This window comes from Scomber scombrus, chromosome 5 (genome assembly GCF_963691925.1).
Source record: "Scomber scombrus chromosome 5, fScoSco1.1, whole genome shotgun sequence".
In the NCBI taxonomy this organism is placed as follows: domain Eukaryota; kingdom Metazoa; phylum Chordata; class Actinopteri; order Scombriformes; family Scombridae; genus Scomber; species Scomber scombrus.
This window is the reverse complement of record NC_084974.1, coordinates 18,537,231-18,562,678: the sequence shown is the minus strand read 5'-3', so window position 1 is coordinate 18,562,678 and position 25,448 is coordinate 18,537,231. Positions and strand designations below refer to the sequence as shown.

The window sequence follows — 25,448 nt, the reverse complement described above, 5'->3', positions numbered from 1 at the left end:
GCAGCTTAAACACATCAATACTACAGCCTATGTTCTTCTCTCTATTATCAATCTTCCTCCCTCAGCTTGCAAGTATGGATTTATATCATCCCATTCTTTTGTCTGTCTATTTACTGAAGAATTGGCTCACTTTGTACAGGTTTCTTACATAATGCAAATTTAGCAAAAGTCCTATAATTAATACGCTGTATATAAACATTTAATACATGGTTTATAACACACTATAATGTAGTTGTAAGCAGATATGAGGTACATTCTAAATGTTCCTTAATGTAAAGATATTGTCAGCATGTCTATAATGCATTATACACCTTCAGGCTAACCTAAGGTAGCTGTTTCCCATCTTTATGCTAAGCTAAGCTGATCAGCTGCTGGCAGTGGTTTAAAATTTCTTCGTTGTATCAATCCTCATATTTATCTCTCAGGAAGAGATAAATGTGGCAAATGTGAAAATATTTCTCTAAGTGAATAATTAATTCTCAGAAGTATTGCTGATTTATTTTCTGTTCACCAACAAATCAAATAATTGAACAAAGATATGCCTGAAAAGTTGAGGAAATGCGTATAATGTAGTGAATGAAGTATTATATGAATTTAAAACTGCTCTTTGGCTGAAATCAGGGATGGTGCCTGAGAATGTTAACCCCTAATTGACTAATAGTCTTCTAAAAAAAAAAAAAAAGGTATGATGACAAAACAAGAGGCCACAGTGTAATAAGTCAACAATTAATTTTTATTTTATCCAGTTTATACGATTTTGGTTCTGTAGCAACCTACTGAATAACTCTAATGAAGTGCAATTGTACTCAAGCCGGTTACAGTTGAGAGCAATGACAGGCACAAGTTTTGTGCAAATTTAACAGCATTGGAACGTCTCCTACATATACACAGCAAAAATACATGCCAGAGGAAAACAAGAATAAATTAGTTTACATAGACAATAGTTAGGAAGACTTCCCTCGAAAAACAATGTCAATCCAAGCTAACACTTCAGAGATACACATTTCACCCACAGCTGGAGTACAGGAGTGAACAACTGAGGAAACATTCAGTCTTTACGCACAGCAAGAAATGTGTGGCGTTACCTAACTCCATGGACTAATTCCCTTTGATCTTCCCTCCCAAAAGAACACATTTCACTCACCAGCATCCAGACATTGTACACTTCCATTTTAAAACTAATTATATTAATATTGACACGACAGAAATGAAAACCAAAAATCAGTGTGCTAGACAAGAGATACGCCTGTTTCATGGTTGCTTAAATCAGTCCCAACTCAAAATGCTTTGTCTTTACTGCATGTCTGGCAGTACACTGGCAATGCTAAAATAAATGCTTGATGGGATAACACATCTTTAAAGTATCACAAGCCACATAAAGACGACACAACCATCTGAAAGGCAGCTGGTAGCCTCGGTAGAGTAGACTGCAGATGTTTTATCTAAATCACCTTCTGAATGCTGTTTTATAGCAATAACTGGGACAAGACACACATCGGCTCAGTCCAATATCTACAAACTTAAAAGGTGAAAGGTGAGCATTTGTTTGTATAGTGTGTCTGATGACAGTTAAATAAAATGTGGTATTACCCTCCAAACATGCAGAAACAAAAGGATTATAAGACTGAAATCTAGAAGTGAGTCGGTAGATTTTGGTAACCGGTCTGGAGTGTTATTACTCAGACATTGAAGGATAAGGTCTGAGTATGTGAGCTTTATTTGCTCCATCGTCTTTCACAGTGAAAATTTAAGAGCTGAAAAACTACATTTCTACCTGTTTGCACTGGTTGGTTCGTAAATGTCAAGCGTGTTTGAGGTTTTGACATCTTCTCCAAAAGTGGCTGTAGTACATTTTCGAAATCCAAATTGAAACCATTACAGGGTTTGTAAATGCATCTTCAAACATAATTGTGTTAAATCAATAAAGATAGCAGCTATAAAACGAACTCATGCAGTCAGGTTAGAGTATGTGTTGACACATTGCGTCTTATTTTGCAGCTGGAGTTCCCCTGGAAACCAACGGATGCTGCAAAGTTTAAAAAGACAACAGCTCGACTATTTTGCCCCTTTAACCAACCGACGTTTGACGTTTTTTTTAATGATGAATTGTTACAACTGGTGCACGCAGTATGATTTTACCATCTAAACCGACAGATGGAGTCTCATATCGGGGTCTGGCAATGCCGTTTGGGACGGAAAGCAGATGCACCACTACATTCTACAGCTTCCTTTTATTGTACAATCAAGGGCCACACTGAAATCTTTTACAACCTAGAATTTAACAGCATTAACAAAAACTACTTCAGTTGCATTCAAATGGCAACTATCGAAAAGTAAACTTACTGTAACATACATATTAAATAGTGTATAGTCCATGCAACTGCGCACGGCCAGTTTTGCATCATTATGGTATGTCATTATTAGTGTATGGGGAGAATTCAGCCACCGCTGCATTTCCGATTTAAGGTTCAGGGAGAAAAACTCCTCAACACCTTTCAGAAACGTCTCAGCCAGACTTGAAGAGCAAGATGGCCACTTGGCCCAAGTAGAAGTAAATGAAATGCTTTGTCTCGTGAGTGACGTAGCTGCCGAAGTTCCTCCCGACGATGCAGTGCCAGGTGGGGTTGTACTTCTTGTCAAACTCCTGGGGAAAAATGAGATTACACAACAAAACTTACTGACAGCAGTCTTTAAGACCCTGCATTACAAATCATGATCAATCACTGATGACTGAGGTCAGGACTGCAACTAACAATTAATCTCATTATTGATTCACCTGCTGATTATATTCTCAATTAATCAGGCAGCTGTTGTAGCTATAAAATATCAGAAAACAGTGATGTTATAATTTCCCAGAGCCTGAAGAGAAATCTTTAAATTGCGTGCATTATCTGACCAAAACTCCAAAGTTATTCAGTACTTATATGAGTAAGAAAAGCATCACACTAGTACACTGGAAAAGCTGGAAACAACAAGCATTTGGAAAAATGGATTGTCTCAGCTCAGAGTTTACTTTATGCAGTTAAAAGCTTAACATAGTTGTTATTGCATGGGCTCATTACTCTACTATTTTATATTTAACTACTTTCAGGCAAATAAATACACAATATAAAACTTTATTAATCCTCAGGAAATGCATTAAGCAAATGAAAACAGATAAATTAAGTATTCAATATAAAGCAGTGCAGTTAGTGTGGATACAGCTTTGAAACAGCATTACACCATAAACATAAATCTGCCTAAATCCTTTGGCCTGGATGTTTTATGGCCGTGATTTAACTTATTTCAAATCCTATTGTTGCTTTTTGTATTTTATGATTTTCTTTTGTCTACTTTGATGTTTCTATTATTTAATTTTTTTTTTTATCATTTATTGTGTATAAGTCTCTATTTTCTGTCACTGTTTATATTATATAGACTGTCTTGGACCAATCTGTAGTTTGTTGGACTGATTGATTTATTGAAACTATCACAGAAAGCATTACAAGATTAAATAAAGAATCCTGATAATTAAATAAATGTTGGTGTCAGGTTAAAATGTTTGGAAACATAGTGCTTTGGGGGGGGGGGGGTGATTGGACTCATGACCTCATGTATTTCTAAAACCTGTGTTTGGCCCTCTTCATATACCCATATGCAGCCTCTTCTCTCCACACAGGACCAAAAATAGATGAGAATAAAAAAGGCTTTGAATTTGCAGATCATGTGCCACTGATGTAAGCTTCACACAGCTCCACTTGGATCCATCCTGTCTCACCTTCTTGATGTAGGCTGCTATGTCTTTCTCTATGTTGTACTTCTCCATGGCCTGGGTGGCACAGTCCACTGCGTCCTGCTGCATGTCCTCGGACATGTCCGCGTTTTTGATCACTGCTTTCCTGTCAGTCATGGTGAGGATGATGATGATACCTGCTGAGGAGAGGGGATAGGAGAAGAGGAGAGGAAAGGAGAGGAGGAAGGGGGGGGGGACGCTCACTCAGACGTACTGCACTGAAAATTAACACCACACGTGGTGATGGGGATGGTTTAGGCCAGCTGTATCATTGCTAACATCATTCATACGCAGAGAAATGGCACTAGCAGGTTTAATAGGGCATTAGTACTGATTTATAATAACAATGTATTAATGTTATATATGTAATCTTCCTCCACTAGACGACGATGACTTGAGCGTTGCATAGATTGGCTGCGAAACTTGATACAGGTGGAGTTAAATTACTTGGCAAAATCACTTTCTGATCATAGAAGCATCTGCATCAGTACACCAAAAAAGTATCTAAATGCATCTTATTAAATATTATTATCTACCCTGGTTAAATAAGCCTGCTGTTGTGGACGTAGCCAACGATCTACATGACTTTAGCCACATACAGTAAAAAGCACAAAAATCACAAGTAAGACTGCCAAACCATGCAAGTCAACCTATCTGCTGGAGGAGGAAATCTGCAACTCACCCTCTTCTTTAGCCTCCTGGAAACACTTCTTTCCAAAAACAATAAAGAAATAAAGATGAATTTGTCCCAACGCAGTGTGGTGGAAGGTTTTTGATGATGCTGCGGCTAATTGCTTTTTAAAGATTTACACAATAAGCATGTAGGTAGGTTGTCTCTTGTGTGTGTATGTGTGTGTGTGTGTGTGTGTGTGTGCTCCAGAAGCTCCCCGCCCCTCTGCTGCATGATGCACGCTGCCATTGGCTGAGCTGCAGCCTCCCCGATGTGTCGAGAGCGTTTTTCTCCAGCTCCTGTCTGCCGGCATCTTATTTCATCCCACAATGCATCATTCACTGTGTACACCACTAACGGAGGGCTTAAGGGGGAAATGAGAGTTTGAGCTCGCAGGCAGGTATCATTTGGCTGTGTGGCTTTTCATCGGTCACCGTCACAGCTGAGAGACAACAGGAGTCTGAATAGAAGCTGTTTTTTTTTGGTTTTTGTAATCATTTATACAACTACAGTAAAGCTTTTATAGACAAAAACAAACCTGACTTCCTCTTCCATTGCTCTGTCAGCTTCAGCTTAACAGTCTTTCATCATTTTATGTATATATTTTGTCATTTGAGTCATATTTACACAAATACACTCACACTGTAATTACAGACATAACCACAGTCCTGGGATACAGCTACTAATATATTAAGTTAAAGAAGTTTAAATAAATATATATGTAATATTCATCAATTCATGTATCATTTGGTTTTCGTTCAAATAAAAAAACAAACTAAAGTGTTCTTGTTTGAAATTGTTTTATTGAAAATGCTGAGAGAGAAAAAGATTATGCAAAATAAAAGATACAAACTACTCCCAAATAAACCCCCTCCCTCCCTCCCACCCCAAATTACAATTCCTTCATACCAGGCATCTACGATTCCATCCTTTGATCCAACTTCCTGGTCCTCTGTTTCCTTTTCTTGTAAAATAAAGCCATTATCACTGAAAAACTTTAAAAGATAGGCAGGGTGGGGGGAGCTAATAAAAAAAAGTTGCTCTGGGACTCCCGTTAATTAGTTCTGATTTCAATTCATTTGAATCCTGGAAATCTGATCCCGTTCCGAGCATCCATCCTTGCCTATCCCTTCCCTAATCGATCCACTCATCCAGCTCCAAGGATTGGGATCCACTGAGCCACTCCTCCAATCAAAACCTTGAAATACCAGGAAGAAAATCAGAGGCAGACCGTTAGAATAAAATGTCAAAATTTTGGGCCTAATTTTCCATTTTTGAGCACTCATGTCAGATTAAGAAGAAAAAACAAAACGAAAATGCCACTGAGCACAAAATCTTAAATCGCTCCCTGAATTTATAAAACATTTTAACCAAAAAAAGAGGACATTATGTTAAAAGTGGGACGCATTTGCAACAAAGTAGCAATTCAGATTTACATTTGACAGCAAAAGATGTTACACTTACATCACAACACTTGATCTAGGACTGCTTTTTCTGTCACAGGCCAGAGTAGCATGTTAAAAATGTAATGTATATATAGATGTATATATATAACAAAGTACAGCACATATGGCTTTGTTAAAGTATGACATGCATGATATAGCAACCTATCAAAATGTTCAATTTATGGAATATGAAGCGTACCATTGCCCCGACCTGATTGCTCCTCATTTAGATGTCCTATCCTGACCATATAAATGAAATGTGCTCCACAATGGTTTTATTCCAAATCACTTTAATCCTTCTCTTCAGATGTCTAAAGGAAGACACAAGGGTAAAATACAGTTAAGCATTGGGCTCCTGGTCCAAAACAGCCCACCCCAAAATATCCAATGAGACAGGCTATTTCTTTTAAAAAAAGAAAAGAAAAAAAAGAAAAACAAAACAAAACTCAATTTTCAATACTTGCAAAAACATTGAGTGCAGCTTTAAAACTCAACATTTTTGAAGTTCAACAAAGCACAATTTCTAATGTTGCAAAAATTGAGAAGACAGAAAAAGAAGGGAAGAAAGGGAAAAAACACAAGGACAAAGCAGCAGGACAGAGGGGAGGAGGGGAGGAAGAGGGTGAAAAGGGGGGCGGATGAGTACACCTACATACCAAGATCATCCACAAGGACATCGGGACATGAAATGCAAAAATTTTAAATCAACAGCTGACATCTGGAGAAACTCATAAGGAGGTAAAAACAGTAGGGTATACATCAAAAGGGCAAAACATCAGTGGTAGAAAGGTTTAAGAACGGGAGCGAGAGCGGCTGTGACGAGGTGAGTAGCGGGGTGATCCTCTGCCACGGCCACGGGAATTGCTCCGGCTGCGGCTGGCGCTGCGACTGCGGCTCCTGCTCCGGCTGCCACGGCTGCGAGAGCGTGATCTTCCGTAACTCGGGCTGCGGGGACCGTCTAATTTCACACGAATGTAAGCAGTCTCTCCCTGGCAGACACAAGAGAACTTGACATTGAAAAGACAACATTTCTTCCCATGGCGGAAAAACCACAGATGGAAATGAGGGCCGGGTGTGCTTCAAACATGTAGCAAAGTACTCACCTCGGCACAGCACAGAAACCCTATCCATGACAATGAACCAAATCAGTACACATACCTCATGTGAGCGGAATTTGGTGTTGTCCAGTTTTCGAACGGCATAGGTCATGTCTTCTTTGCGCACAAACTCTACAACGCCGGTTCCATCTCTGAAAACGTCAGCGTAGCACACGTCGCCAGCTTCACGCATGTGGTCCTTCAGGTCCTGCCAGCTGCCGCTCTGAGGGAGCCCTGAAACACAGCATGATAAAAAACCATGTTAGCTGACACATGGAGAGCTTTCCTTCAATGTTTGTTACAAGTGCAAGACCAATTTGTATTCCCCAGACAGTAGCTGCAAGATTTGGTGATACAGCAGCATTTCAATTTATTTGGGTATTCTTAATAAATAATAGTAATAAATTTTTAGTTGTCTTTTACACAAGTTTTTGTATTTTTGCTGTGTTGCTTTTATGTTATGTTGATTGTTCAGCACTTGTCAACTGGTATTGTTTTAAATGTGCTTTATAAATAAATTTGATTTGAAATTTGACTAATTTTTTTACATTTTTTGTCCCACCTCTGGTGTTTCCTCACTGTTTTTATTGAGTCTTTGTTTTGTTTTCTTTTTAAATATGTAAATCACTTTGGGTTACATTACCCTGTATACAAAGTGCTATACGAATAAAGTTTGACTGACTGATTGATTCAGTTTTTAAAAAATTGTATTTTTATTGTTAAGACATGTAAAATGCAATTATGTTTACAAAAAAACACTGCAATGCTAAACTTGTGTTTCTCTTTTATTGAATGACTTTGTATAGATAGGCAGTTTCTGTGTGTTATGGTGTGGCATTCTTTATTGGTGGGTGTGTACTACTACACTAGTGTTATAAAGTAGGTGTTATGTTGTAGACACAGCTTTTACACATTATGTTTTAATGTTACTTGGCCAGGAACAGCAAAATAGGATTAGCCATTTTAGATGAACTATGACTCACTTTAACTGATAACTGAGACGTAGAGAGCACATATAACAATCTGGGGATTGTTTCTTTCACATTGAGCTGTGTATGTAGACTAGGGGTGTCACGATTCTCCAAATCCTCGATTCGATTTTATTTCAATTTTAAAGGTCACGATTCGATTAGATTTTTGGGGTCCTTTTAGCACAGATGCTTATGCCATTTTTAGAGTAATCATGAGTGATATAATCTCCATCAGTTGTTTGCAATGTACCACACTAAGGCCCTACTGTCAAAAATAAATAATTTGTTAGCAATATAATGTAACAATAACTTGTTTCAGCAGTCAATTGGAAACTTACTGTAAACAAAAGAATCATGTAGTGACCATTTTGTAACTGCAGTGTGCACTCTTCATATTAGATGATATTCAAGTTCACAAATAAAACAAAAACTAAATTAAAACAGCCTAATGTCCATAGCCATCCCTGAACAATTGAGTGTGTTAACTGTCCTAACATTGACCTAACTGTATCCTAACAGTAGCATTTCTGGTGCTACAAATACTCCTATAGTGCTAGTTATTGCTTTAGTGCAGACATCCCAACTCTCCCGCATATTGATAGCGGCTCCCTGACGCCCGCAAATTATATACAATCTCCCGTAATCTGCAGCGAGTGAGCAAAAGCGCACGCTAGAGTGTGTTATAGCTCTGTGTTGCTGCTTATTAGACCAATCCCCCCCCCACCGGACCGACAACCAGTTCGAGTTTGGTTGATGTGGCTCCTCTATCAGCAGTTGCCATGGTGTGTTTTTACCGGCTGCAGGTCCAGGTTAGAGGAGGTAATGTTGACTCGCCGCATTTCAACATGTGTTTTTTCCCCTCTTGACTCGCCTGCAGGACGTGACTTTGGGGGCGTGGCTACATCCTCGTTTCCTCCTTTGATTTCGAAGGTCGAAATTGTGAGGTCATTTCGATCGATATTCGATTTACAATCGAGATCGTGACACCCCTAATGTAGACGAAACTGAATTAACACTTAAACTCTAAAAACACTGGTTCAAAGCTGCAGTCATAAATAAAAACTAGTTTCTGTGTGCATCACCATTGTGGACAATGCTTTTACTCACTGCTTGTATTAATGATGTGTTATTTGTAGTTCATGATGTGATGTTTATTTTAATTTCATTTATTTCTCAGTTTTCTCTGTTTTTGTTGTGTTGACCAGCGAGCCCAGCGACTGCAGATGAAAACTAACCTCTTGGCTCACTCTGACACATTTACATTACGGTGTGAACTAAAATGTTGATTGATGTGTGTACTATCCCTACCAAATAAATCTTAAATAAATAAAAATAAATAGACATTGTAGTGGAGACAGATGTTCATCTTAAGAAATACACAAAACTAAAGCTAACCTCTGATAATCACCACTTTCTCTGTTGCTCTGCTTACCTGACACAATCACCCTGTACTCGGAGCGTCTGGATGGAGGCCCATATCTCCCTCTAGGAGCACCGCCGATCCCGCCGAAACCTCCTCTGGAGCCTCTGCCACTCCGAGGAAACTCTACACGCAGTCTGTAGCCGTCGTAGTCATATCCATCACGTCCGTACACGGCATCATCGGCGTCCCTGCAAAAAAAACAACCACCAACATCACAGTTTGAACATGAATGAAAACATACGGTGGAAAGCATGCAGCCATCATTTACATGCAAGAGGTGAAGGATGCAGTCAGTCAGCCATGCTAGCAGATAGCGGTGCCTGCTTTATGTTGCTAATCCGCCTTGTATACATCACGCTACAACATTTAGTTTCGCTTTTAATTTGCTTTGCAAGAACTGATAAAAAACAACAACAACAAAGTGTGCACTGTGATTGCTTTTCCAGTCAGTGCACAAACATACACTGATACCAGATAATAATGCACAATAGAGTGCAAGTACGAGTGTATTGCCTGGTGTTGTCTTCCGAGCCAGAAACAAAAGCAATAGTGTCTGTGTGTATTTAATGCACCAACAAAAACAGAGCAAAGCAAACTAAATAAGCACAAGTCTCATATTACTGTAAGGACATACATGAAGCATGCAGAGAGCACACACACACCACGTTTCGTTAAGAGGTGTGCAGGCTCCAGGATATAGTCAGAGCCCGTTGGTAGCTCCACACACACAATGGGGCTGCTGCGGCCTACTAGCCAAACCTCACCTGGGGTCCTCGAACTCAATGAAGGCGAAAGGAGGCCCCCCTCTCCTGTTCTTCAGGTCGATGTCTCGGATCGTGCCGTACTTATAGAAAACGTCCTCCACGTCTTTCGTGCGGATATCTGGAGGAAGGTTTCCGACGTAAATCCGACAGTCGTTGTTCCCCGCAGGCCCCCGCACGACACCCGACATCTCTGCTCACTGACAGCTCGTTGCTCGCTGGGTTTCCTTCAAACGACAGACACCGGGAGCCTCGACTAAAAGTGAAATGCACGTTTTAAAGCCACAACCTGCAGGTTATTGTTGTCTTTTCTATGAGGGACAATCCTCTCGGTGCTCGCTCACACTACTCCTGTTTTTTGTTCTTTTTTTCTTATTCTTCAGGACCCGCGCTCCTTCACCGACTAACGGAAACACGGTGGATATTATTTGACGCATCCGCTTAACAAAATAGTCCACCAATTAATTGACAAGGTGTAAAGGTAATCAATTAGTATCGTTTTCTATTTACAGTGTGAAAATATATATAATTTTTTTCATCACATTTTATTGCCTTTTTTTCAAATATGAACAGCCACATAATAAAACGAGACAGCAACAAAGATAACAATGATAATACAATAATTCAGTAGAATTAGCAGCACGATATAACCATAACAAACATGCCCAGCTTCCAAACTGAAGTTACCTCAATTTCAACAAAAACTGAACATTACAACTTCCACAAGTGCAGGATTTCTTGCAAAGCTGTTGTCATAGATGTATTATTGTTTTGGCTACTGCCGGTGTAATAATTTTTCAATGTTTCAAGTGTGTCTTCAAATACAGTCAGGTGTCCATATGAACCCACAGTGTGTCCACACAGTCAGTTTGTACAAAATGCATTATAAAAAAAGCTTATATCAGGCTTCAGCAGGCTGCATTAGTCTTATTAAGTAGAAAACTGTCACAGTCTTTTTAGCATCAGATTCCCTCTTTGTGTTTCCCTGTTGAGCTGTGGTAAAAAAAAAGAGGGACTTTGGCACTAAAAAGACTAAAGCTTAGACGACTTGAAGCTTCATATTAGCTTCAAATAAACTTTTAAAATACATTTTTGCCCAGAAAGAGACTTGTAGATTTTGGGCCCCAATCACTTACACTATAACATTGCATTATGGATGGATCTTCATTATATGAACAGGAGGAATGATTACAGCAAGAAAAACCTGTTTTATTTATTTTATATTCATTGGGCACCTGACTTTTGTTTTAAGACAAACAAACATTTCTGTAAGTATTCTAAAAGGACCCTTTCCATCTCTAGTCCCAGCACAGATTTTACATTGACTCACCCAATTAAAGAAAATGCACAATTTCTGTTTTCCATGTTACATGAAGAATTGTATGTCTTTATGTCACAGAGTAAAACAGTGGGAAAATGTACAATAGGGAATAGGGAATGTTTAATCATGCACCTCTATCAAGCTAGTATTTACTTTTAGTAAAATATGTACCTATATAGACTATATACTTCTAAATATGAAGCTTTGATGCAATATTTAATAGCATATTTTGACAAGGATCATGAAATAAACATTGTTTATGCCTTAATTCAACAAGTTTTCAATAAGAAAACATGAAGGAAGTGTATTAAGTTATGTTAAATTTACATGTTTATTTGTATACAAGATGTAATTTACTTCTGGTTTGCATAGAGCTGTTAGAACAGTGATATAAACTATTATAAAATCAAATAAAATGTCCACACAAGACTTTACCGGAACACTTTTATTGCTTGAATGCTCACATTTGAACTATGTTTATCAGACTATTAGGAATGAAAACATGTAAAAACACATTATGTCGTGCTGATTGTATTTTCTGCCCGGGGACTGCAGATGCAAATAAGTTTTAATCTAATTCTTGCACAATATTTCTAACTGTCATCACTGCTAAATTGATAATAAAACTAAACTACAGCACACAAATCCACACACTCATTCACACTGAGAAGCCTGGCACAACTTGAAGATACTTCCCTCATAACAGATTGGGAATTGTACCACTTAGAGCTGATATTCACCTATTTCCACTATTTAATTAACTCTGCCGTGAAACAAGCAGTCAAAGTTTAATTTCCTTTTCAGCACATGGCAAGGTCGAGTTTGTGGGGCTAAATATTAAATGTGTGATTTTAAAAGCTTTAGTGATGGCACAAGCAAACATCTGTCACTCAATAATTGCATTAGAAATACCCAAGGACATGTTCTGATTGTCCTCATTCGTCAAGGAAAGAAAATACACCGCCGCTCGTTTCCATATACAATCATCATGAATGTCAGTATTCTGAGATAACCTAAAGATCTACTCTATTTCCTCTGTAATATGTCTTGTTATGGTAATGGAATAAGACAGCGCTAATTGAAACATGGCTTCTGCTACTCTTCAGTATGCATGACAGGAACCATAGCTGCCGGCCTCACGGTAGTTCTCACCACCTGTGTACTTCCCCTGACATGCCAGACTGTTGACCTGTGAGCAGAAACAACAAACAAACACAACATAAGAAACAAACACTGGTTAGTATTTAAGAACATTTCACATCACATGATTCCTTTGCAGAAAATAAGAGTTGGACATACCTCCGCTCTCTTGATGAACTGCTCAGTGGCCACTTTTTCGTTCTCTTTATGTCCTCTCCAGGCTCTGAGTGCAGAGGCCTGCAGGGCTCGGCCAAAGGAGAACGTTAAGATCCAGGGTTTGGCCAGAGGACAATTGTTAATGGCATTGAGGTGGATAGAAGCCTCTTCTTCGCTCTGACCACCTGAGAGAAAAGCCACTCCTGTAGGGAGAAGAAAATATCATTTTACCTCCATGTTGTTTCTGCAGGTTTCTGTGTCAAATCTTCTCCAGATATAACAGCCTTTGGCTCACCTGTGACCGCGGGAGGCACTGTGCGGCGCAAGGCGGTGACAGTTGCCATAGCGACCTCCTCAGGGCTGTACTTGGTGGGGCAGCTGTGCCCAGGAGTGACCATGTTAGGTTTGAGCAGGGTGCCTTCCAGGTATACATGGTGGTCTGACATGGCCTTGTACACTGCAGCTAGGATCTGAAATCCCCATGTTGTTTTACCAAAGAGACAACTGGTGAATTTGTTTTTTTTTCTTCTGTGTCTCACTCAAATGACATGTGGTGTTGTCATATGAACACACACACACACACACACACACACACACACACACACACACACACACACACACACACACACATACACACACACGTAAGAAGTAAGCAACCCACCTTCTCAGTGATGTACTGGCACCGTTTCAGATCATGATCTCCATCAGGCAAAATCTCTGGCTCTATGACGGGCACAATGCCATGCTGTATGGAGACAGGGGAAGTCAACAGATTGGCACTGATAGATTACATCACACAGCTATTACCCTACATAATATCGAGTCCTGACCTGCTGACAGATACTGGAGTAACGTGCCAGAACATTTGCATTTTCTGTGATAGCCAGTTTAGATGGATTGGTGTCACTGATCTTCATCACACAGCGCCACTTTGCAAAGAGTGCTCCATCCTTTTTATACTGTGCACAGCGCTCCGACAAGCCATCCAGACCTATGGAGGAAGTTCGAAAGAAAATTATCAATAATATGTTTTGCAATTTGTGTCTATATGGGTGACTAATGAGTGATACCAGCAGTAAACTTAACCCTGTGTGGTGGTTTCTCCAGAAGTTCCTGCCAGGGGGACAACTCCCTTATCAACCTGAGAAATACAGGACAGAGAGGTGACAAACAAGCTATAGATAGAGCTATTGATCAGTTAGTAAATTCCACATGTATATTATTTGATCCTTAACTGCCACACCTTGACACCGACAAGGATGCCCCTGTCTCTGATCATTTTGACAAAGAGTACACCGTTATCAGAGTGTTGGTACAGTGTCTCATGGAAGAAGATGACCCCTCCGATGCAGGTGTTGATGCGATCGTCTGCACTGAAGAGGATCTGCCGGTACTGTCTTCGGTTCTCCTCAGTGTTCTCCACACCAACCTGGGCCAGCCGCTTTGCCATGCTGCCTGCAAATAACATATTGTATATGATGTGCATATTAATATTCATACTTTGAAACTTCGACATTTTCATATTTCACTGTAAGAAAGCAATTTTTTACATGCAGATTGACTGTGATTGTTACGCTATGCATGCTTTCACAGTATAAAAAAGAAATAAAGAGTGCTCTTTACAGACCCACAGACTCATCTGCTGCTAGGATGCCCTTCCCTGGAGAAACTATGCGTAGGGCAATCTCACTAAGTTCCTTCTTCTGCGCCTCAGAGAGTGTAGGGAACTGGTGCGTCATCCTGAAAGACTGACTTTAATAGGAGATGTGATCATTAAAGTTGTTAAGATGTCAACACTTTTTTCCCTTCTCATAGTGGGTTAGTTCAAAGCTTAATGGTGATTGACGAAATATATGGTTAAAGGGTAACGTCGAGTGGCCAGTCTACAGATGCAATTCCCAAAACATGGATCTCCAGTGAAGTATCTTGACAAGTCAGCCAGAAAGTTGCCTCATTGATTTAATTTACATATCATTGTAGATAATTAAGCAAAAAACTAATCACAATTAAAATAAAAAATATTCGTCATAAAAACAGCGACTCAAAAATATAAAAACCCTAGCCTGGAAACTTAAAGTAGCAAAACAATTTTTTATGGTTTGCATAGAGTGAGCATGTACAGTTGGAGCTAGTAAATAATCTTAACTTTGGATACAATATGAAGTCCATAATATCACTTTAAACAATTCATAATATTTGCAATATTCATGAACACTCCTAATTATAATAATAATTGCAGTTCTGTTAACATCAATGTCCCATAAGCTGCAAGTTAACAGTTAATGGCCTTTAGAAAAGTGTACAGGTTTACCTATTTAAGTCGGTTTTATAACCCGAAAACAAATCAAATAATAAAAACGGTAAAAGTTCTTACCTGACAGAAAGTGAAATCAAATGTGTCTTCTCTTCTGATGTGATGAACACTGACGCAGACTCTCTGTCAGTCCTAGTTTGTATCTAGCACAAGTGTGTCACACCTCATGAGCCAACACCTCTAGGCGGGGCTTGTACACCCATCCTGCCCCATAAAAATTTAGAGATTTTTGATGAATCACTCCTCTATTTAAATACACATATATATTTCTGTCATGCAGCTGCTTGATTTTAATGCTGATGTGGCCACTTTCACATTTCTTCCACCACTTTGCAACAACTGACTCAAGAATAAATTCATATTTTTAAATATACAGTGTTGGTTAGATGAGTCTAATTGGCAACTTTTAACTGTATTTTGTGTATTTTAACTACGCAAAGTTGTGTTTTTTGGGCCCCAGTCCATATTTGGGATGATTATGAAATAATAAATGATGTATTTGGTCAGAACACTCTACTCCTATAACAACCTAATTTAAGCGTTTAACCTTACCCCATGGCGTGCTATTTTTATTTTAATTAGTTAAAATGTCCCTCGAGGAAAGTTTTTAATTCTCCTGATAATTTGGTCTTCACACTCGAATTCACAGGGGTGTTTTAGTCCCTGAGCAATTCATGCACTCAGTGGCTTCTTTTGCAAGCTTTAAACCGTAAAGAACACGATGGAACGTTTCAGAAATAGAAATCACTTCCAGGTTCCAGTCAATGTAAATGAACATGCTAATTTAACCAAAATTAGACCAAAAATGAGGTCGGCTAAATCATTTCCATTTTGAAAAAGGGTTGTTTTTTTCCCCTTTTCATGTTTCATGCACACATTACACTGGATTCTGGTTGAAATAATACAAATAGAGCAGCTGATTATCTCATATAGTGTATAAGAACATTGATTTTTGTATAGTAAAGGAAGTTAAGGATGTTGCTTATGGCTTTAGCTGAGAGTATTATATGAAGTTGGCCACTGCAGTGTGAGTGATGTTCAGGAGGAAGCTGCATGTTTTCTCATTATGTAATCGTACTATTTAGTTTAGACTAAATGGGACAGCTCACTAGCATTTCAGGGGACTACTTTCTTCACTATTGTGGGTCAGTGTGCCTCCGAAATGAGATATGGGTCACTGGACTGCCTGCCACTATACAGCCACAACACAGACATGGTGGACCTGTCTAAGACAAGGGCCTGAGAGGAAATCCAATGTCAGGAGGCGGCGGGAGGAGGAGCCGGTGAACTCCCATTCAGTAGACACATTTTAAATAGACACACGATTTCAAGAAGAACAGCAATTATATGTGGCTGCTTCCACCGGGACACTCGTTTTTTTTTCTCCCTCTGTTACCTAATTAAAAACATTTAATGATGATACTTTATCTGGTCCTCAATTTTCTGTCCTATTAAGGTTGTCCTCAATGGGTTTGTGGGCTCCTCTAATTAGGTCAAGCCAAGGCAGAAAGTTGGCTGTAATATATCCAAGTACGATGCTCTGTATGCTACGATATAGCAGCGGGTTCAGTTCCTCAACTCCATTGTCACTGATCCTAAAGAGACATTTAAAATAGACTGCTGACATTAGAGTGTGATACATTTAAACTTTCGAGGTTCATGACCTGTGTATGTTCAGTTGCCACTGTCTTGATGGTTGACGAAACCCATTTTGAGCAAAAGAATCCCCTCAACCTAAAGACAAAGAAGGCCTTAATGTGTGCTCTTACCCTTATTGTCAAGTGAGAAACGCCATAACACCTTTCTCAGAAAATATCTGCAGAGAGTGAGAAGTAGTCATGCAAACTACTCTTTATTGCACATTTTCAATACATTTCAGTGTAAACCAACTTGTACATCCAACTTTTAACTGACTTTGAGATTCACCCAGAGAATATGTATAATGCAAAATTAGCAGGCGGGGAGAGAACTATATATGATGGGGGAATGAGCTAGAAGACCAACTGCACCACCTGGGTAAATGCACCCCAGTAAATATGTATTACCAAATAGAAATCATCTGGAGACTAAGTTGCAAGGTGTCAGGTTGCTCAAATGTTAGCTTGATTCATGTTCGCTTTGGATGTGAGCTAAATGCTTTGCATGCTCGTAGGTATTAATGTGAGTGTATTTGCATCTGTTTTTGTGCGCGTGCATCTGTGTCACACAGCTTCACCTGGAAAGAGACAAGCTTTAAAAGACATTCACTGAGAACATTCAGAAGGTGAGCGTAATGCAGGTTTGAAGATCATGCAGCTGTCAAAGGGACTAAAAGCTATGACAGACAGCCTGGAGAAGATGCAGGCTCAGGTCTCCTCAGTGCTCTCTGCCTCATATATGGAGCAAACTGCTGTCAGCAATTGTCACTGACGAACCTCTTCTCTTTATCTCTCATATTGTTATTTACATCCTTTGAAATATTTTATGTTTATATATACTCCTATCTATCCAAGAACATAAAATAAACATGTTTTTACTTGTAGAAGATACTGAGTCCAGTAAAGATTTAATCAAAAACCTAAATTATATAAAAGCAAAGATTTCCTCTCTAGAAGTGCAGCCAGTAGCTTATCAGTACATAACTACATGTTCAATACACAATATGTATGTAGTTTATTTGCATAATGACATCCATACTTAGATGAAAAGACTAAGCATCCTGCTGGCCCGTAAGGAGCTGCTTGCTGACCTATGAGGCGAGACAAAGAGCTCTGGGAGTCCCTGTGGAGAAGCTTTGTGTAAAGCTTTTTGAGAGCAAAGGCTGAACCCTTTACTGCAGATTTCACTTTTTTATTGCTTTAGACTCAGGCATAGTTCTCTTATTCTCCTTTGATACAAATGTGGATGACGAGAGTTGATGAATGTCAAAAATAATCAAATCCTGCTGTGTACAGGATTGTGAAGCCAGGAATGTGAACGTCAGTAGATGGCCAGTTACAATTTCTTTGAATAAGAGAGTGGAGGGTGTGTCTGTGTGTGTACACTTTGGTGAGCTGGAAGGGAAAACCTACAGTGTACAGTATCACTCTTGGCAAACTGAGGTATTATCAGTGTGTCTCCACCCCTATTTTTTTATTCCCACCAATCCCTGCCAATTAATAATAATAATAATAATAATAAATCAAACTTATATAGCGCTTTATGCGGTGCTCAAAGATGCTTTACAATTTCCCTATTTCCCTATTTAAAGCTATGAAACAAATGTTTATAAGTTATAAAAGGTTAAAAAACAAACAAACAAAAGAAGACAAAAACAAAGGTTAAAACATGACGAGTCCAGTGGGAGCTAGGAGTTGAAGGCTAGTATGAAAAGGTGTGTTTTTAGTGCAGATTTGAAAGAGGAGAGGGTTGGGGAGATTTTGATGTGAGGGGGGAGTGAATTCCATAGGGTGGGGGCAGCAACAGAGAAGGCCCGATCACCCCAGGTCCGGCACTTAGTCCGGGGGACTTGTAGCAGGTTGGCAGAGACGGACCTGAGGGATCGGGAGGGGGCGTGGTGATGAAGGAGGTCAGCAAGGTAGGGGGGTGCTAAGTTGTTGAGGGCCTTGTAGGTGGTGAGGAGGATTTTAAAGTTGATTCTGTGTTTGATTGGAAGCCAGTGAAGTTCACGGAGGACAGGTGTGATGTGTTCTCTGGAGCGGGTACCGGTGAGGAGGCGTGCAGCAGGGTGTCCCAGCAGGGTGTCTCAAAAAACAGAGAATTTTAATACTGTGTATGTCCCACCTCACTCAGTTTTAAGATGAGCTATGGCACAGATATCTGAGTGGTATACAGACATAGTTTGTTCTGTGAGTTCAGACATGAAGTAGACAAAGCAGATGGGTGCTATATCACTTGGCTTGCAGAACATGATTAATGACAACCAGCCTCTGAAGTTCAACAAGTGCCAGATCTGCTTCATCTGTTCCATTTAGCCAGTCGGTTACAATGAACCAAATTGTCTCCCACAGGCAGTGATGACCACATTGCTCAGTCAGCTGGGAATAAACAGCCAAGCTCACAATGACTCATTCCTTTGACTCATAGTACCAGTCTATACTGCACTGCTGAGGTCTGAGAGGCTTAGAGAAGAACTTTCACCAAAAATGTTGATGTCAATATTCAAATCCAAAAGCAGCATTTATTTTTATTCTGTGCATCATTTTACACACATTCCACTGTGGCTCAGCCAGGCACATTAGATATATGCAAACTTTGCCATCTGCACATTTTAAATAAAGTTCTGAGAGTCCAAACAAAGTTCAGCTGTGTTGAACATTTGTATTGACAGAACCTAGAGAGGGCCTGTGTAGAAAAAGTGCTGCATAAGATGCCAGTTTGTAAGCAAACTGTGGGCAAGAGGCAAACAACCCTGCACAGTTAACTGAAACCAGCACAGTGTGTAAAGGCAGAGGCCTCTCTCCATCCACAGGAACTGGCCAGTAAAAGTAAGAGAGCGTTTGGCCTCCTGGGGCTGATTGCCAGCTGCCCCACTCCTCCTCCACCCCACCTTCCAAAATGCAGCTCAGCCTTGTGCTGTCCATGTCCACTGCAGCAGTGTCCGCTGTATGCTCCTGGCTCCCTGGGGCCTGGGGCTCCAATCACAGATGCAGGCTACCCCTCAACAGCTCTCACCTCCCCTGCCTGTGTGCTCACTTTTTGGCTGCTTCCTACTCTCCGTCTGCAAGTGTGCCTCGCAATTGTAAAGGTTGGCTCTTGTACTCCCAGCTAATGCTCCACCCCTCTCACTCTTCAGAATTCAGGCTGCAGCGATGTTTGTATTCTTGTCCGTACTCACAGATCCATTTGTTTGCCACTGGAACGTACAGAGAGTTGGAAACGGTTCAAATATGCTGCATAAGAAGAGTTTACATCCATAATAGCAGCTCTGTGAGGCTGTGCATAGGAACAAAGATGTTATGAGTGAAATTCTAATAATAGAAACGATTGATGCTATAATAATGTTTACCATCTTTTCACCATCTTAGATTAGGTTATTTAATTGAACTCCAATATTGTATAAAACCAGAAATAAGAATCCAATAAAGTTTCTTTATTATATACTGTCAACAATAGAAAAGGAGAAGTATGTGTGTGAAAGTTGTTTATAGGACAACAGTTGCTAGCAAATATGTTGATATTTACAGATATTTACAGAGGAAAGGGGAATTTTCACACATTCCAAAAGTCCAAGAGGTAACATGAATTAGAGACAACTTCTGTAGAGTTTCTGTATTCAGACTCCAGTATATGCTTCACACGCTTTTTTGCAGCTTAGTTTAGGTCCATGTTGGTCACAGGAAGAGACATTTCAGAAGGAGTTGTGGGAGAATGAAGGATTTTATCACAGTCAAAGTCATCAAAGTAATCCAGTGAAAGGCCTCTCGTCGCTTTGGCTGACCAATCCGGATGAGCCCTGAGCTCAAGGATGAATTCAACAGGTGTCTTTTGGAGGATGTGAGAGTCAAACGAAGTGCTGCGGAGGAAGGCTTGCATCTTGTAACACTCCAGGTTACGAAGGCGGTTCACTGGATTCTTGCACAACAGCTGTGTCATTCAAGACAGATCGAAACAGATCAGAATATTTAATTCAGAGGGATCCCAGGTTCTTAATAAGAGAAAACAATATTACATTTACTGACCTCGGTGAGCAGTAAGATCAGAGCAGAGCTGAAGGTCTCTGGTAGCACATAGGAAAACTCTCTGACTTTGCTCAACATAGTAGTGTGGTCTGGCTCCGCAGGTATTGGGAACTAGATTCACAAAGAAATGTTCAGACAGTTGACCAACAAGTGTAGTGCTGCTAAATATACAGGTACTCACCTCTCCTGTCACCAGTGAGAACAACATAATACCAAGAGACCACCAGTCAGCAGCATGGTTGTATGGACCCCCACTTAGCACTTCAGGAGCTACTCAGAAACAAACAGGGGAAATAAAGGATAAAAACACAATTTACATGGTGTTAGATTCATCAACATAACTCAGAAAATAAAAAGGAAAAATCACAAAGACAAGCATCACAAATTGTAGCACAAAGGAGCACAAAAATATAAATGTTTTTGGGGGTAAAGCCTTTGTCAAAGAACCCAAAGCAATAGCATGCAAAGAACATCGCAGGTGCACTGAGTTCATAACTGGGTCAACTGAATCTAATGGGAGCAAAACACAGGTGGGGCTCAAATGTTGATGCTGTCGACGACGCAGACGCAGACGCAGACGCAGACGCAGACGAAGACGAAGACGAAGACGAAGACGAAGACGAAGACGAAGACGAAGACGAAGATGAAGACGGAGCTTCAAAACACAGACAGTGAGTTGACATGTACTACACTGTACCTGAACCAGCCACAAATTATAAAATATATATAATACATTTTATGAGAATAAACATAAACATTTCACCCATGTATTGGATTGTCCCACATATTGTAAACGCTTTTTCTCCACGTGACAGACGACGTGACAGTCCAAAATCAGACAAACGAGGGTGACCTGAATCATGACAAAACACAGGTGATGTACATGTACATACAGTTCTATTTGTAGTATTTTAGTATGAGTAATTATTTGATTAAAGACATCACTGTCATTTTTACTTGACAGAAGTAATAGAAAAAAGCATTACCCTGGTCACTCAAAAGGATGTTCTCCATCTGAAAAATCAGTAAGATTAGTATCATAAAAAAGTTGGAGATACAAAGAGATTAATATGTTATATCAGTCTAATTGCGTGACATATAAAAATGTTACCTTTATATCTCTATGCATGAGCCCTAAGTCATGCAGATATCCTAGAAATAACAAACAATAAGATAGAAAGCAAGAAGATGTTTAAAATCCCTCGCATAATTTTTGCATCAATGTAAATCAATGCATACAGCAATGACACTTTATATGATGAACTTAACACTGACCCAATGCGCTGCCCAGCTCCGCAGCAAAGAGCCGAACCTCATCTTCACTAAACTGGCCTTTCAGTAACCAGTAAGTGTACAAGTCTCCAGTGTCACAGTAGTCACACACTGCAGAGGATGAGACACACACACATGCATACTTTCAGGTCTTTGAAACTGGCTGCAGACAGTATGTAGAAGTACGGTAGAAGAGTTAATGCAAGGCAGCATTTTCTGAAATAACGTATTAGAAATGAGGAAACCACAAGGGAGCAGGATATAAAAGATTTGCTTGTCACAATGTTGTGAAAAGTAAGAAAAAAGGTTGAGTCAAGTCAAAACTACTCAGGTTTTTGCTTTGCTAAGCTTAACATCCTGATTTTAGGAAATCTCTTTGCACTGTGTACTTCAATAATCTTTGTTTAATAAATGGATACAATGATGATCAGTGATTGATAAAAGAATGCAAACTCATTCAGATGTGAAGATGTGAGTTTTACCCTACACTCTCATTAGATGGCAGTGTACCTCTTCAATGTCCAGAACTGAGATTTGTAATCAAACTGATGGACAGTGTATAAATATGGGACAGAAAGGGAGAAAACTAGTCAAACATAAAACAGTAAAAGGTAGCTGAAGTGGAGAGAGGTTCAAACTGTGCCACCGTTTATTAACTCACTAATGAAGAGATGGCGCTGTGTCTGCCAGCACTCCTGCAGATTGTGGATAAATGGATGTTTGAGCTGCCGCTGCAATGCAACAGTTGACACACACACACACACACACACACACACACACACATAAAGTGACAGTGAATATAACAGTGAGAGATGGATACAGATGTTCCCTATATTTCAAATACTATCATACAAAAGACTGAGGAGAGAGGTATTTCACTATAGTGCTTGTTGGAAATTGGATTGTAGTCCTTAACAATTCTGCATCCAGTCATTAATTTTGCAGTTTGTGTGTTTCACTATGTTTGAAGTCACATTTACAGCAGGAAGTCAGCCCAAAATCTGCAGTAAAAGATCAGTCATTTAAGAAGAAGACACATGTTTTTCCAATTTCAACAATCAGTGTAAAAATAGTTGACCATTGTCCTTTTATAATTGTAAAGAAAATTTCACTTTTAACATTGATACTCATTCTGACTTGTACTCGTAGCTTTTCTTTTTTTGCATTGATTTTTTTGAAGTATATGTAGTGTAAGTGTAACAACAGTAAAGTATCAGCACTTCCACCCATTGAGAACACTGAAAACTGTGATATACCTGGATTATGACTTCCTCTTTTGACTGCTTTTGCAGTCCATGCTTGAAAATCTCTGACTTTGGTAAAACCTAAGCCACAAAGAAAAATGATTACACAAAACTATGAACTATTATATGATCATATATAAAGCTGTTTTTTAAGCTGCACTAACCTTAACAGCGTAAGTCTTCTCTTTAAGAACATCCTTCACCTTCACGATGGGTCCAAATGACCCTTTGGCTATGAAACCCAGGATCTGTAAGCAGGAGTACAGTTATTTCTGCTGCTTTTATGCAACATCTGCTTCAAAAATCAATTTCTATTTAACATTTTTTACTTTGTGGCGAAGAGTACCTGGAAGTGGTCTTGTCCAGGAAATGTGCGGTGTGGGAACTCAGGCAAAAAGGCAGATATGAGTGCAGGAGGGGTACTCTCTGTGTCTGATCGATCAGCGCTGTCCTCTGAGGGCAGCAGGAGCTTGGGGACGGTAAGTCTGTTGTCCGGTCCCTCGACCCGAGAAAATACAGCCGAGTGTCCGAGCCCGTGAGCGATGTGGACCCCCATGTTTGAGAGGAGTCCATGACTGAATCGACGCTGAGCAGCTGGACTGTCTCTCTGCATTTAGTGGGTGTATAAAGAGGATTCAAATGGTTTAACATCAGTGGTGGACTGTAACAACATACATGTACACAAGTACTGAACTTTAGGTACCATTTTGGGGACTTTTACTACTATTGTGATTTTACACTTTTTAATATTTCTACTCAACTACATTTCAGACAGATCTATATGATTTTACTTCACTACATCTGTTTGGTAGTCACAGTTATTGGATACTTTGTAAAAATGAAATACAAATCCTGCACTGATTTTAAAACTATGATGCATTCTTATAGATTAAACTAATTAACAGTGTCTAAAGTGGTTAAAATGAGCTCCCTCTCAATCAGCTGCAATATTAAAATACTGTTTACATGTTAGAGTATCAGTGAATAATGACATCATTAAACACAATATAAACCTGGCAGGTTATTGTGTTTCATAATAATATTTTTTTCTTTTGAAAACTGTATTTTCACAGAATTTTACAGATTTTAAATGCAGATATTTTATTTATAATTGAGCACATTTACTTTGTGGCATTTTTACCTAAATAATGTGTACACTTATTCCACCAGTGCTTATAGAGATGATTTCACAAGAGGCACCATTGTTGCCTCAGTAATTATAATTAATCACTAATTACACAGTAATTACCATTTCTTGTCTGCAATCTTTCCCCACAAAGACTTGCTACGAATTTTAGTCTGAATTTAATCTAATTTTGAAATAAGACTTGACATGTATTTTCTTGTTTTAGACTTTAGATCTATACATTGAATACGTAGAAATATATCATTTGAACATCTCCACTGTCCACGGAGCCTTGTAAATGAAAGACTTATAACTCACTATTTTTGAATATAGTAAAAGTCAATTGCTGATTAAACACAGACTCGATCAGCTAATGAATGTCCATGAGTGCAGCACAAACGGAAAGATGTGATGACCCTCATGCTGCTGGGGAGAAGGTCACTGCACACTTAACCAGCAACTAATCGATAAGTCTATTTTTGACAAGACCTCAGTGTGTGATTCCCAGTGCGTCTCCTTAAAAGGACTGACTCTGGAGCAGAAGACCAGTCCGATCATCTTAAAAACGACGACACAGGCTTTAAATAAGTATATTAAAGAATATTTAGAACACGCCACAATAACGCACTTCAAGGTCTGATTTTATAAATCTATCAAAAAGTTACGCAAATGCAATTTTACTATGAATTCCTTAGAAAAACGCAAGACATCCAAAACACACCTAATCATATGACGACACTGTTGTAATCTCGTATATTTGGGTTTAAAAAAAAAAAAAAAACCACATCGTTTCTCACGTGTTAACAGCGCTGATCAACATGTAAACAATCTGCAGCTGATTTGAGATTTACTCACCTTCCTGCTTTTACTGAAGTCGCTGCCCATCACATCCTCACACGGTAACTAAACCAAAGTATTTCACACTAATATAGTTTTAAAAATATCTGATCTAGCTCATCTTCTCGCGTCCTTTTCCCCTCAGTCGTGTCTGAGCCATTACAGCGATGATGGAGAGAGAAATGTTTGCAGCTGTTTGCAGAGTCATCCAGCGCGGGAAGGGCTCGATTCCGCTCCAG

At 39.4% G+C, this 25,448-nt stretch overlaps 4 protein-coding genes across 7 annotated transcripts; all 4 read right to left on the bottom strand.

Annotated features, from left to right (window-relative positions):
* Nucleotides 1–726: 726 nt before the first annotated feature.
* On the bottom strand, nucleotides 727–4,576 carry dynll2a (dynein, light chain, LC8-type 2a). Of its 2 annotated transcripts, none has more exons than XM_062419026.1 (3): nucleotides 4,455–4,576; nucleotides 3,758–3,912; nucleotides 727–2,644 (listed from the first exon to the last, which is right to left on the bottom strand). In XM_062419026.1, the coding sequence occupies exons 2-3, from the start codon at nucleotides 3,887–3,889 to the stop codon at nucleotides 2,507–2,509; spliced, it is 270 nt and encodes an 89-aa protein (XP_062275010.1). In that variant the 5' UTR covers nucleotides 3,890–3,912; nucleotides 4,455–4,576; the 3' UTR covers nucleotides 727–2,506. The 2 variants fall into 2 exon arrangements, with proteins under 2 accessions (XP_062275010.1, XP_062275011.1); XM_062419027.1 differs by having other exon boundaries at nucleotides 3,758–3,909.
* A 759-nt stretch (nucleotides 4,577–5,335) lies between these two features.
* Nucleotides 5,336–10,542, bottom strand: srsf1a (serine and arginine rich splicing factor 1a). Of its 3 annotated transcripts, none has more exons than XR_009925179.1 (4): nucleotides 10,143–10,542; nucleotides 9,388–9,566; nucleotides 6,087–7,218; nucleotides 5,336–5,640 (listed from the first exon to the last, which is right to left on the bottom strand). XR_009925179.1 is itself a non-coding variant. In XM_062419438.1 (4 exons), exons 1-4 carry the CDS (start codon nucleotides 10,328–10,330, stop codon nucleotides 6,679–6,681), a joined length of 738 nt encoding a protein of 245 aa, XP_062275422.1. In that variant the 5' UTR covers nucleotides 10,331–10,542; the 3' UTR covers nucleotides 5,336–6,678. The 3 variants fall into 3 exon arrangements, 2 of the variants coding, with proteins under 2 accessions (XP_062275422.1, XP_062275421.1); XM_062419438.1 differs by having other exon boundaries at nucleotides 5,336–6,876; nucleotides 7,046–7,218; XM_062419437.1 differs by having other exon boundaries at nucleotides 5,336–7,218.
* Nucleotides 10,543–12,562: 2,020 nt separating this feature from the next.
* On the bottom strand, nucleotides 12,563–14,495 carry aldoca (aldolase C, fructose-bisphosphate, a). Its single transcript, XM_062418897.1, has 8 exons — nucleotides 14,384–14,495; nucleotides 14,000–14,211; nucleotides 13,843–13,897; nucleotides 13,587–13,747; nucleotides 13,418–13,501; nucleotides 13,052–13,226; nucleotides 12,760–12,959; nucleotides 12,563–12,649 (listed from the first exon to the last, which is right to left on the bottom strand). Exons 1-8 carry the CDS (start codon nucleotides 14,493–14,495, stop codon nucleotides 12,563–12,565), a joined length of 1,086 nt encoding a protein of 361 aa, XP_062274881.1.
* Nucleotides 14,496–20,362: 5,867 nt separating this feature from the next.
* Nucleotides 20,363–23,802, bottom strand: rskra (ribosomal protein S6 kinase related a). The gene is made up of 11 exons (XM_062419870.1): nucleotides 23,593–23,802; nucleotides 23,411–23,494; nucleotides 23,259–23,327; nucleotides 22,664–22,733; nucleotides 22,006–22,113; nucleotides 21,842–21,882; nucleotides 21,717–21,744; nucleotides 21,494–21,583; nucleotides 20,912–21,000; nucleotides 20,731–20,841; nucleotides 20,363–20,635 (listed from the first exon to the last, which is right to left on the bottom strand). Exons 1-11 carry the CDS (start codon nucleotides 23,800–23,802, stop codon nucleotides 20,363–20,365), a joined length of 1,173 nt encoding a protein of 390 aa, XP_062275854.1.
* Between the last annotated feature and the right edge of the window lie 1,646 nt (nucleotides 23,803–25,448).

What these genes read in the sequence shown, in the direction of transcription:
- dynll2a (XM_062419026.1), bottom strand. Translation starts at nt 3,889, where the DNA reads ATGACTGACAGGAAAGCAGTGATCAAAAACGCGGACATGTCCGAGGAC. An exon ending in TAGCAGCCTACATCAAGAAG is followed by an intron (nt 2,645 to 3,757) that starts GTGAGACAGGAT and finishes ATTTTTCCCCAG; the next exon opens with GAGTTTGACAAGAAGTACAA.
- srsf1a (XM_062419437.1), bottom strand. Translation starts at nt 10,330, where the DNA reads ATGTCGGGTGTCGTGCGGGGGCCTGCGGGGAACAACGACTGTCGGATT. An exon ending in ATTGAGTTCGAGGACCCCAG is followed by an intron (nt 9,567 to 10,142) that starts GTGAGGTTTGGC and finishes TTTTTTTTGCAG; the next exon opens with GGACGCCGATGATGCCGTGT. An exon ending in GTACAGGGTGATTGTGTCAG is followed by an intron (nt 7,219 to 9,387) that starts GTAAGCAGAGCA and finishes GCTGTGTTTCAG; the next exon opens with GGCTCCCTCAGAGCGGCAGC.
- aldoca (XM_062418897.1), bottom strand. Translation starts at nt 14,495, where the DNA reads ATGACGCACCAGTTCCCTACACTCTCTGAGGCGCAGAAGAAGGAACTT. An exon ending in GCATCCTTGTCGGTGTCAAG is followed by an intron (nt 13,898 to 13,999) that starts GTGTGGCAGTTA and finishes TGTATTTCTCAG; the next exon opens with GTTGATAAGGGAGTTGTCCC. An exon ending in TGGAGAAACCACCACACAGG is followed by an intron (nt 13,748 to 13,842) that starts GTTAAGTTTACT and finishes CTTCCTCCATAG; the next exon opens with GTCTGGATGGCTTGTCGGAG.
- rskra (XM_062419870.1), bottom strand. Translation starts at nt 23,802, where the DNA reads ATGGGGGTCCACATCGCTCACGGGCTCGGACACTCGGCTGTATTTTCT. An exon ending in AGAAGACTTACGCTGTTAAG is followed by an intron (nt 23,328 to 23,410) that starts GTTAGTGCAGCT and finishes TTTGTGGCTTAG; the next exon opens with GTTTTACCAAAGTCAGAGAT. An exon ending in CATCCTTTTGAGTGACCAGG is followed by an intron (nt 21,584 to 21,716) that starts GTAATGCTTTTT and finishes GTCATGATTCAG; the next exon opens with GTCACCCTCGTTTGTCTGAT.